Source organism: Melozone crissalis, unplaced genomic scaffold, assembly GCF_028551555.1.
Source record: "Melozone crissalis strain CALT ecotype California unplaced genomic scaffold, PUWL_Pcris_2 ptg000007l_1, whole genome shotgun sequence".
NCBI lineage: Eukaryota > Metazoa > Chordata > Aves > Passeriformes > Passerellidae > Melozone > Melozone crissalis.
In genome coordinates, this window is record NW_026535785.1 from 8700163 (window position 1) to 8710961 (window position 10799).

At 51.1% G+C, this 10799-nt stretch overlaps 1 protein-coding gene across 1 annotated transcript; it reads right to left on the reverse strand.

Annotated features, from left to right (window-relative positions):
- Positions 1-452: 452 nt before the first annotated feature.
- On the reverse strand, positions 453-7702 carry TRADD (TNFRSF1A associated via death domain). The gene is made up of 5 exons (XM_054269381.1): positions 7672-7702; positions 6308-6459; positions 4976-5253; positions 3073-3265; positions 453-2148 (listed from the first exon to the last, which is right to left on the reverse strand). The coding sequence occupies exons 2-5, from the start codon at positions 6447-6449 to the stop codon at positions 1841-1843; spliced, it is 921 nt and encodes a 306-aa protein (XP_054125356.1). The 5' UTR covers positions 6450-6459; positions 7672-7702; the 3' UTR covers positions 453-1840.
- Positions 7703-10799: the final 3097 nt, after the last annotated feature.

The following is a 10799-nucleotide window of genomic DNA, read 5'->3' on the forward strand; positions in this document are numbered from 1 at the left end:
ACCTGAAAACCTTCTCCCCATACATAACCCCCTCCTTTCCTGGTTTTGTATGTAACCTCAGGGGTTCAAAATCTGCAGAAAACAAGTCATGTTTCCCTGGCTTACACTGAGGATGGGATACTCAGCTCATTTGACCCCAGCTGGCTCAGAGCAGGCCATCTAAATCCTGCCCTTCCAGGTCCCCAGTGACTGATGCTCAGCTGTTCCAGCAGAAGGTATGGGAATGTCTCCAGCCCCAGGGGCTTGGATCTGAGCCCACACCTGAATCTGAGGTTGTGTTCCTCCTTACTGAGTCACAGCTTTGACTCCAGGGAAACAGTAAAATGTGAGTTGTGGTTTAAAAGGCCTCAAAGTTGTTCCTACCATGGCTGCTAGCAGCCTGATATTGTCATGTGCACACAGACTTGGTGTGTGTGGCCAGAGTCCCCCTCTGCACACAGCCCACTGGCTATTGCCACAGATGGGAAGGGAAAGAAAGGATAGAATTAATGGAATAGTATCAGTAAAAACCTATCAGGAAAGCACTGGGAATATGGCAAAGGTAACTGAGCTGCCTTTGTGCTTCACAGGAGCCATGTCATGCCAGACACTCACTGCTCTGTGCTTTGTCACAGCAGAAGTGCAGCTGCTGTGTTGACATACCAGGAGACACTCAGCTTCTCCCACAGGAACTGAAAGCAGAAGTCAGCCCTGGGGTTTGGGAGATTTGTCTCTTAAACCATTTTTACCCTAAAAATCAGTGCAGGTGAATCCAGGCACGGTGGCAGCTGGTGTTGGATTGTCACACAGTGACAGCAGTGCCAGGGAAAGGCTCTCTGTAGCTCCTGCCACCTGTGGGACACAGCAGGGTGAGCTGTTCCCTCCAGGGGCCCAGCAGGCTGAGGGTGGCCAGGAGGTGAGAGCAGCCAGCTGGGTGTGCTGATGGCTCAGCTCTGTGGTCAGAGGATGGCATTTGATGCTGCAATGCCCTGAGGGAGCAGCTCCAAACCAGGCTCCACAGGCACCTTGCTGATGAGGAGACTCTTTTCCTTCCAGCACTGTGTTTGGCTTTCCACAGCTGCAGGCTCCCTCAGGCTGGCAGGCAAGAGCCAATCAACAGTATTACTGTCTGCCACAGATGAGAAAATATTGACAATCATTGTCTGAATTTGAGTTTGTCCATGTTGTTTGTTCAGCGTCTGCCATTTGTTGTACAGCAGCAATCTTTTGCCCTGTGAAAGACTGTGGCTGTCCCAGGTAGAAGGAAAGCCTTCAGGTGGTGAGAGGTGGGAGGGAGCTGTAACAGAGCAGGGCAGAACAGATACTCTGGCCATGAATGTTCTTTGTTCTTCAAACAAAGAAGGAAAATAACGTAAAATTGATATTTCCTTACTTTCTCCTTTTTCTTTACTTGATATCATGGCTGAGGGCAAAAATGTTTTCAATGTAAAAATATATTGCAGCTCTCCAGATGATGGCCCTGGACACAGCCTGAGAAGCAGTGGCATTTTCTGCTTCCCAGAGAAATTCTGTGAGAAGCCTTGCTTGCTTTTCTCCTCTCCCTAATTCTCCCCTAGGGCTCTCTGTCTGGCTGCTTCCCTGTCACAGTCCTGAAGGTAGTCAGGGTGAAAGCCTCTCACCATTCACAGGAAGGTAGTGCTATATTTCTGAAAACACAATGAAATAAGGCAAATCAGAGGTCCATGCTGGCTTCTGCAAACACAGAACCTCTCCCCTGAGCATTTCCACCTCGATGGAAACCTGTGGTGATATTCAGGACTTTACATTCCCAGACACTGGCAGCAGTTTCCTACAGTAGCTAAAGCAGGGAAGCCCTTAGCAATGGCACTGTCCCTGGGCTCTAGGAGCACTCCTCGCTGGAATGGAGGCCCAGGAGCTCCTCAGCCAGGCTGACAAGACCGTTCTCCTCCAGGGCTGTGACCAGCCGGGCTATGGTGGCCCTCTTGCCCTCGCACTGGATGAACCTGAGCAGCATCTGGTAGGCCTGTTCATAGAGTCCCTCGCGCTCGTACTCCAGCGCCACGGTGTCGATGGCAGGGTCGCGCAGGGCGCGGCAGGAGCTCTGCAGGGAGCGACCCACCTGCTTCCACTTCTTGGACACGGACTTGGCAAACTTCTGGTGGTCATCTGGTGTGATTGTTCTGTTGTCTGAAAGGGGCAGAGGCCAGGTAAGACACAGAAGGTTCACGGCTGATGTGATGCAGCTGGGGCCAGTTCAAGGTTTGGTCAGCACTCTGTGGAGCAGGGAGTCAGAGCTCTCTGCCTTGCCAAGCTGTTCCCTTACAGAAATCCTCCCACAACAACAAAGCAGCTGGGCTTCTCCCTACCCTGCAAGCTTGGCAAGGCCTATTCTTTTTTTTTTCTCTCAAAACTGTCCTGTGGTTTGCCAGAGTCCATTTTCTTTTTTGTTTTTCTTTTTTGTTTTTTAGCCTTTCATAGGCAGCTTGGTAAGGCCTTTCTGACAAAGTCCCCTGTTCCCCACCTAAACATCCTCAAAACACTGGAATCCTGACAGGAGCTCTCTCCTCAGCTGTTTAGCACTGGAGACTATACACAGCTTAAGCAAGCTCAGAAATGATCTAGCTTATCTCAAGCTGATTCTGCTATTGAGACTCTCTGAAAGCTCCCTGTAGGGACAGACCCCAAAGCCAGCTGGTGAACTGAAGGAGCCTGGATAAATCAGTCCTGTCTGAAAGCAGGGCTGAGGGTATCCACAGTAAATTCCCCAGTCTGATCCAATCTACACTATTAACTCACCTCAACCAAGTGACATGGAAGAAGAGAAAAATACTCTATATTCCTCCTTTCACTATTAATTTTAAGTTGTGAGGAATGTGGAAGGGACACAGAGTCTGAAACGTCTGGTTCTGCGCCACCCCACAAAAGAAAACAGGTGGAAGCCTGATGTGAAGCATCATGGCAATATCTTAGGACTACTGTAATTCCTTTCTTATGGGATGCTGGGAAATCCTTGGTTTATCTGAGGTAGACCCCAATATGTAGTGATGATAATTCTCCCTGCTGGGCTGTGAGGCAGACCAAGGGCTCTGTTGGTCAGCTCTAGCTACTCACCAAACTTTTGTCCCTGAAAGATGAAGGTGAGCTGTGGGGGAAGGGAGCTGCCTTGAGGGGGATGAGGCTGAGATGGGGACTTCAGAGATGTGCAGTCTTTTGCAGCCACATTGTTGTTGGTGCTCTGGTGAAGCATCAGGCTCTTGAGGCATTCCTCCAGCTCTGTGATCTCCTCGTCTGGCAGGCGGTCAGGCTGTAACACAAACAGCATCAGTGACTCTGTCAGGGCCACCAGCTGCAAAGCTGAGCTTGCTGAGGTCAAGACAGAAGCAATGAGATACAGCATGAGCTGTCAGCCAGCCCAGTGAGGTGGTCTAGTAGAGCTGTGGCTGTAACAGGACGGCTGTGGATTTGTGAGTGGATTTGAATCTGTAATGTGATATGAAATATCACATTTGTGAGTGGATTTGAATCTGTAATGTGATATGAAATAGACAATCTCTCCCCCCTGGGTTTCTCACCTGCACCAGTGAGTGCTTACACTTACAAAACACTTAGTTTTGTGCAACTGCTTCTAGCACATCTTCGTTAGTTTCCAGCAGCCCTCTGCAAGGGCAGCAGGCTTCTCCCAACTCCCTGTGAGGATGAGACCCACAGAACAGGGTGATCTGATCCAACAGCTCATGGCCACACAAGCAGGCAGCTCCTGTTACCCACCTTCTCTCTCTCTCTGCCCCTCTGCTCCCTAAGGTTTGTTGTTCCTGGCTCCTCACCAAGCCAGGTTTTTTCACTAGCCAAGAGAAAATTAGTCTGACTTCCAAAAAGCAGGTAATGAGAATAGGAGGAAAGAAGGCAAAGCACATGGGAAGAGTCAAAGCTGGCAGTGCTGTGCCTCAATCAGAGGCAAACACTGTTTAGCCCACTTACAGCAGGTACCCAGCACTGCTCTCAGCTGCTGAAGGCTGTGTCCCATCTTTCTGCCTGTTGCACTGTTAGGCAGGGTCAGACTGAGTCACTTTTGGGGAACTGAGAATAAGCTCATTTCTTTTGCCCAATCAGCTAGTTCAGCACAGGGAAGGAGCAGCAAGGCACAGTTCACAGAGTATGGGATATCACATGTTGTCTGGTTTGGAGATGAAAGGTTTGGGTTTATTCTCTGTGCTTACAGAAAAGCAACCTGGAAAAACGTGCTCTTGTGCCTAATATTCCTGATTGCTAGTGAGTGCCTGTTTCTCAGGACCATTTAGAGGAACCAGAGCTAAAGTTCCAGATGGAAAAGAGAGGAGGGGAACAAGTCAGTGAGTTTAATCATGTCAAGTGCCTTGTAGTGAGATGACAAGATCTCACGGTTCTTGCAAGCAGGATTAGAGTGCTAGTGCCAAAGTGTGCAATGAGCCAGATGCCAGATGAGAGAGACTTTGCCTTCAGAGGGGTAGCCTACTCCTGCTGGCAGCAGGTGCTGTGTGTTACCATTCTGACACAAGTTTCTGGTGCGATGTGCAGTGTTTGTACTCAATTCCACTGCTCATTTCCAGGGGCAGTTACCTTTGACCCTCTGGGAGGAGGTGTTGTGTGTGCAGAGCAGTGATGGCTCCAGCCAGGGCTGCTCCTCTCTGCCTGCCCCACAGCTGTACTGAGGCACACTTGTGCTGTCAGCAGCACTGTCTAGAACTCCTTGTCTTAGTGGGGTTAACAGCCACACTAGCTGTTATACATAGAAGGCACAGAGAGTTAGCAGGATTTTTGCAGGCTGCTTTAGGTTACTTCGCTGCCCTTCCAGAAAAGTGCACAGCTCTTTTCTGAGCAAGGCCAGAGCTATTTCTCCATGTTAGAGTAAAGAGCTGAAGGATTGAGAAGTTTGTTAACCTGACATGCTGCATCAGAAGTAGATTTGCAGCCACTTCTGCAAGCCCAGTGCCGCCCCTCCTCATTGCTGTCCATCCTCCCTCCCTCTCCCACTCACCTTTTCTCTGTAGATGCACTCCAGGCAGCGATCCTCATCCTTCAGCATCTTGTCAAGGTGCTCACTGCCAGCCTTCAGCTCCACTTCCAGAGGCACCGTGGTTGTGGCCAAGGAGAGCTGGAGGTGGCTCTGGAGGGATTTCTGGAGCGCTCCTTCGCGGTAGCTGCGCAGGAAGCGGCGGCAGTTCTCCTGCCTGCAGAACCGCAGCTGCACGATCAGGTGGGGGTGGCTGCAGTGCACCTTGAGCATGTCCACGCCATTCACGCTGCCAGTGGAGTCTGCCAGGGACAAGGGAGCACAGTCACAGTCCAGCCATGAGCCAGCCTGCCCAGATCCACACCCATCTGTTGTGTTGTGATTTCGGGACTTACTTCAGAGACCCAGTTCCTCCCATGATAATTCCCTGCTAGGTGTGTTAGTCACCTCTCCCTCCCCCTCCCCTGCTGCCTGCTGAGCATTGTCTGTCAATCCTGGCATTCCAGAAGGGCATCAAGTGATTGGGCAGATTCAAAGATGCCCCCTACCCCTGGGGGGACATTGGGCTGTCCAGGTGTCCTTTGTCCCTTGAGACCTCCCCTCCCGTACCTGGTTGGTGATCCCTGTGTTCCTTCCCTCCCCCTCTCCCCCAGGTAAAAGGGTGAGCAAACCACACGGTTTGAGAGTTCTGTTGGAGCTGTTACTGCGTTCAGAGGCCTGTGGGCCAGGAATAAAGCTCTGGATCCAAACCTCTCCATCAGAACCAACTCCTTTCCTTCACCATCGCCTTAAAGCTTCTCCACCAAAGGTAAACCTGAACTCCTGCATGTCTGGACTTGTCTCCAAGCACCCAGCTGCAACATCCAGCCAGCCAAAAGTGTCTCTGAGGTGAAATCACCACAGCTGCCCCTTTTTGGTCAAGCAGCAAGGGCCACACAAGCTCAGGCATGTCCTGCCCAGCCATATTGGTAATTAGTCCAATACCCATCCACAACAAGCCTGCAATAGAGGAACTTTTGAATTCTCTTTGTGATAAAGTCCTCTGGGATGGAAAAGTGTGTTAAACCAAGAGGGAAGTGTGGGAATTTATAAAAACTAGAGGGTGTCCCGCAGCTCTCAGCAGGCTATTGGTAGCTCCCCTGAAACCTTCTCTTCCCTAGGCTCAACAGGTCCAACTCCCTCAGCCTCTCCTCACAGGAAAAGTACTCCAGCCCCCAACCATCTTGTGAACCTCTGCTGAGCTTCCTCCACTTTACTGCCTTTCCTAAACAGAGTGAGAATGAGCTCTCCTTACCCATGAGGGTGAGATTAAAGAAAGGCCTGGCACTGCACACCAAGATACCAGAGGATGGGTACCTGCTAATGCCAGCTTCAGGGCCTTGAACACACAAGGCTTCTTCTGGGAGCTCTCGTAGAGGGACGGCAGCGCGATGGTCTTGCAGGTGGACTGAAGGAACAGGTAAGCACTGCCAGTCCATGAAGGGGAGCTGCCTGCCATCTTCAGCGCCCTACAAAATCACACAGGCAAGCTCAGACACCGTAAGGGATGCCAGGGGAGTGCTACAGCACAAGCACAACAGACTTATGGGGATTTACTCTTATTTCTTAGAGCAGTGCTGATGTTGCTAAAGCAAGTGTAGCCTTTGAGACGTTTACCCTTTCTCTGTAAAGCACAGCACAGTGGGACACCATATCCCAAAGAAAGAAGCTCACCAAGCTTTACTTTCATTTTCCACTGGAGTCCATTCATTTTATAGTCCAAACATACTCTGAAGCAGAGTTTCAGTCCCTGTGCCTCTGACTAGCCAAGCTGGCAAAATGTGAAATGACTGAAGTGCTCCAGGGACCACTGAGCAGTCCTGGCTCTGGCATGCTCCCATGGACTGAAGCCCCACTGCAACCAGAGATGTTCTCCTTTAGGTCCTGGTCCCCAGGCTGTTCACAGGGCCCTGAGCTCTTGTTACAGGCCACTCTAAACAGGCAGGACAAGGGAAATCGTTTTAAACTGAGAGAGGGTAAATTTAGATTAGATATCAGGAAGAAATTTTTTACCCTGAGGGTGGTGATGCACTGGCACAGAGAGGTGGTGGATGCCCCATCTCTGAAAATATTCAAGGCCAGGTTGGACTGGGCTTGGCTCGAGTTGAAGATTTCCCAGTCTCCACAGAGGAGTTGAACTAGATGGCCTTGGAAAGGTCCCTTCCAACCCAACCCATTCGGTGATTCTGTGACCCAGGGCTACCCCTCTGCTTTGTTTATGCCCTTTGTGCCTCTGCACTGTAACCCAGGGGTGAATCCTCCCGTCCAGAGAGCACTGCCCCATCCCAGTCCCCGCTCCGCGGTCACACCGCTGTGGGTGCTTCCAAAAGCCAGCCCGGACGGCAAGCCACGTTTGCGACACCGCTATTGCCTTTTAGCTGGCTCCTGCAGGCGTCAGGCCGCTGCTGCGGCTCAACTCCCGTCCCAACCTGGCTGGGAGAGGGCTGTCCCTGAGGGAAAAGCGCCGGAGCAGCCGCCGGCCCGGTCCCGCCGCGCTGTGCCGCCCTCAGGGCCAGCGGCTGCCCGCGCTGCCCCGGTGTCCCCTTGGTGTCCCCCCAGCCGGGAGAGCGGCCCCTCCAGCCCGGCCCCTCCAGCTGTCCCGGCGGGACGGCCCGGCCCCGATCCCCGGCCCCGGCCCCCTGCCCGCGGCAGCCCCGGCCCGCGGCCCCGGGCGGCGTTACCTCCTCAGCGCCGGCCTCGGCCCCGACACTTCCGCCAGGGCGCGGCGCCGCTCGGCACCCGCTGCGGGCGGGGAAACGGGAAGGCGAAAGTAAATCCCAAGAGCCCCTGGAATGGCCGGCGGCACTTCCCTGTAATGCCTGCTGGTTGTCGCGGGGCCCGCGGGGCAGGGGCTGCTGCGGGGAGCCCGGGCCGGGGCTGGCCGACACCCTGGCGCTTCCAGGTGTCCCCGCCGCAAGGCCGCCCGCCCAGCTCGGTGGCTGGGTGTCTCGTATAGGTGAGGGTCTATCAGAAATACTCCGTTCAGGTGGCTCCAGAGCTCGAGCATGGCATCCATGCCCGAGGGCTGGGGTGGATGTGTCTCTCTGGACCATTAGCGATGGATTAGTGCGGTGGCTCGAAGCCCCTGCGTGGCTTGCGGCTGACACACGCGAGGCTGGTGGGTCCCGGCTGGCACTTGTGAGCTTATCCCCGTAGTGCTGCTGATGAGAGTTTGGGTAGGTAGAGAGAATGAAGCAGCATTTCCCAAGTCCATGAGAGGTTCTGTCAAATCAAAGCACGATTTGGGTCTCCATTGCTCAGCCTCAGGTAGCAGCCCCCTGTCCAGGCTGCATCTGCCCTGCACAGGTGCCCTGTGAGCTGAAGGACAGCAGCAGTTCCCTGGTTTGTCCCCAGCTGGTGAAAAGCTGGCATGGGCCTGGGGCCACATTTTGGGCTCACGTGCAAGCTGCAGACACTCTGGCTTGGCAGTGGTTTGTGCAAACTGGGGGACTGAACTGCAAAAAGAAGCAGGAAGGATTTTAAAACACTAAAAATACCTATATATCTGATGCTATTTTACAACAACAGTATTTTATCAATATAAACCTAATTTGTTTGCTAAAGGAAAGACATGATTCAAATAGAACTGTAAAGGAGTTCATCTGGGTTGGATCTCCTGGGTGCTCTGGATCACAGGGTCAGATCTAGGGAGGCAGGCAGTGCCCACAGACCCCTTCAGGGTCTGCAGGCCTGATGGTGCCAATGCTTCTGGAAGCAAAGCATTTATTGCTAACAGTTTAAGCAGGTGAGTTAATACATTTAAGGTCTATCTGATGGGGCTAAATGAACCTGGACATCCCAACATTTCACTCCAAAAGCTAAACCTGAAGCAGTGCTGGCTCCCAGAACCAGATGGGAGCCACAATGTGATTGCTGTGGGGAGCATCACCCGTGTCCAGGAATGTTTTGTCTTGAAGCCAATCCACCTGCTGTATATTGTGGGGGTAAGAAAAGGATGGGTAACTGAGCCCCAGGTTTCTCCTCTGCTGACCCTTGCTGAGTTTGTGCCTTCTGGGAGCATCCCATGGGGCGAAATAAAAGTGCTTGAAGAGCACTTGGAATTTCATCTTGTTTGTGGGAAGTAAAGATGGCAGTGAGGGGAGAGGCTGTGGCTCAGTGGGGCTCAGCTGGCACAGAATTGGGGTGTCAGGGTTCAGTGGCAGTCCCTAGGGGTCTGGGGTTGGATAGGACAGGCTGCCCTGGGCTGGCAGCAGTCAGAAGGCTAAAAGCACGCTCTTACTGTATGTGAGATTCACAATCCTCCTTAATGGTTCCAAAGGCTTTAAGGAAATCATAAAACAAAAGGAGCTGAACACATGAGATCACATTTTGCCTTAACTCTTTGGCAGATGTGTGTTAGAGACAGTACTGAAAGCAGAGAAGCAATGCCCGAGCTGTCGAGGTGATTGCCAGAGAAGATGGCAGAGGATGCTGAGTTCCCAGGCAGGAAGCAGGACGGTGTCACTGGGCTGCTGTAGCCTGCTGGGTGGGAAGGGAAGGGGGTTGTCACTGATACGATGGCAGATAAGATAGCAGAGCTGCTGTGCTGCTGCCACCTCACACTCCCAGTAAGGAGTCACGCTTCAAAGCAGCACATTCTACAAAAACGTGCAGTCCTGTTCCCCTCTGCCTTACCCTTTCTGCATTGCTGCTCTGTTCCTGCTTCATGGGTTTCAGCTCCATCCCTTCCTTGAGGCTCCCTTGGTGCACAGGTTTTCATTTCAATGAAATCTGTGCTGCTGAGGGAGTGCTGTGACTCTGGATTCCCCAGCCCCAGAGAGGGCATGCCATGAAATTCTGAGTGAGATTGTGAGACTTGGCCCACACTCCAGTGCTGCCCTGGGAAGGGGAATGTTTGCTTTTAAAAATCTCTTGCTTGGTTATGAGAGGGCTGAAAAAACATGTCATGGTGGTAGTTTAGCTTGTGCAGAAATCTGGAAGAGAGGTGCAACGCATTTTGGAAGAAGGCAAATGGAAAAGTTAGGTAATGATGCTCTAAACCTTCTTCCCAGGCACTTACTCTTCTGCATTATGGTTCACAGGAAAGGTTGATTAAAATACACTTTGATTAAAATACACTTTGATTAAAATACACTTTTCCCTTTTTGTGTCAGACATTGTAAGTGCAGTTGCTGCAAACTGGAGTCAAAATCAAAAAGGTTTTTTTCCAAACTTCAGCATCTCATCACAGGCAAGGACCACTGTCAGTAAGCTGCTGATTTCTACTCTAGGCCTTCTGTGGCACTATCAGTAAAAAATGGATATGTGAGGCTGTTTTCTGTGCAGAGCTTCTGCTTGCAAAGAGGTTTTTCCCCCACAGTTTGAGAAATCTGTCTCAGCTTTTTGATTACCAGTGCAGCAGTACCAGAAAATTCCCTTGTATTTTTATTACTCAGAGTATCAAAACCTCACTGTAGGAAAAAAGACCATTTTTCCCAAAAAGCTTTGATCTGACATTTTTAACTCTTGAAAAGTATCAGTCAGCTTATTAGGATTGATTGAAAAAAAAAAAAAAACAACTATGAAACCACTGACCAAGAGATTTTCATAATTTTTAAAGTTCAAAATGTGGTGAAATTTCAGGTTTGATTTTTTTAACCTCCTCTGTAGTCCAGTTTGATTTGTTAGTTAAATCCTAATGTGTGTCTCTGTCTCTTTTTTGATGTTCTTGTTTTATTTTTCTCAACAGGGACTCTTGAGAATTAATTGCAGTTTTGGAAGCTTTCCCATGTTTAAACCTGACCGAATTGGCAGAATGTCTGCTCCAGTGCCAGAACTGTGGCATTACATCCCTTGTCTGAATATTGTA

What these genes read in the sequence shown, in the direction of transcription:
- TRADD (XM_054269381.1), bottom strand. Translation starts at nt 6,449, where the DNA reads ATGGCAGGCAGCTCCCCTTCATGGACTGGCAGTGCTTACCTGTTCCTT. An exon ending in AGTGCATCTACAGAGAAAAG is followed by an intron (nt 3,266 to 4,975) that starts GTGAGTGGGAGA and finishes TTTGTGTTACAG; the next exon opens with CCTGACCGCCTGCCAGACGA. An exon ending in CTTTCAGGGACAAAAGTTTG is followed by an intron (nt 2,149 to 3,072) that starts GTGAGTAGCTAG and finishes TGCCCCTTTCAG; the next exon opens with ACAACAGAACAATCACACCA.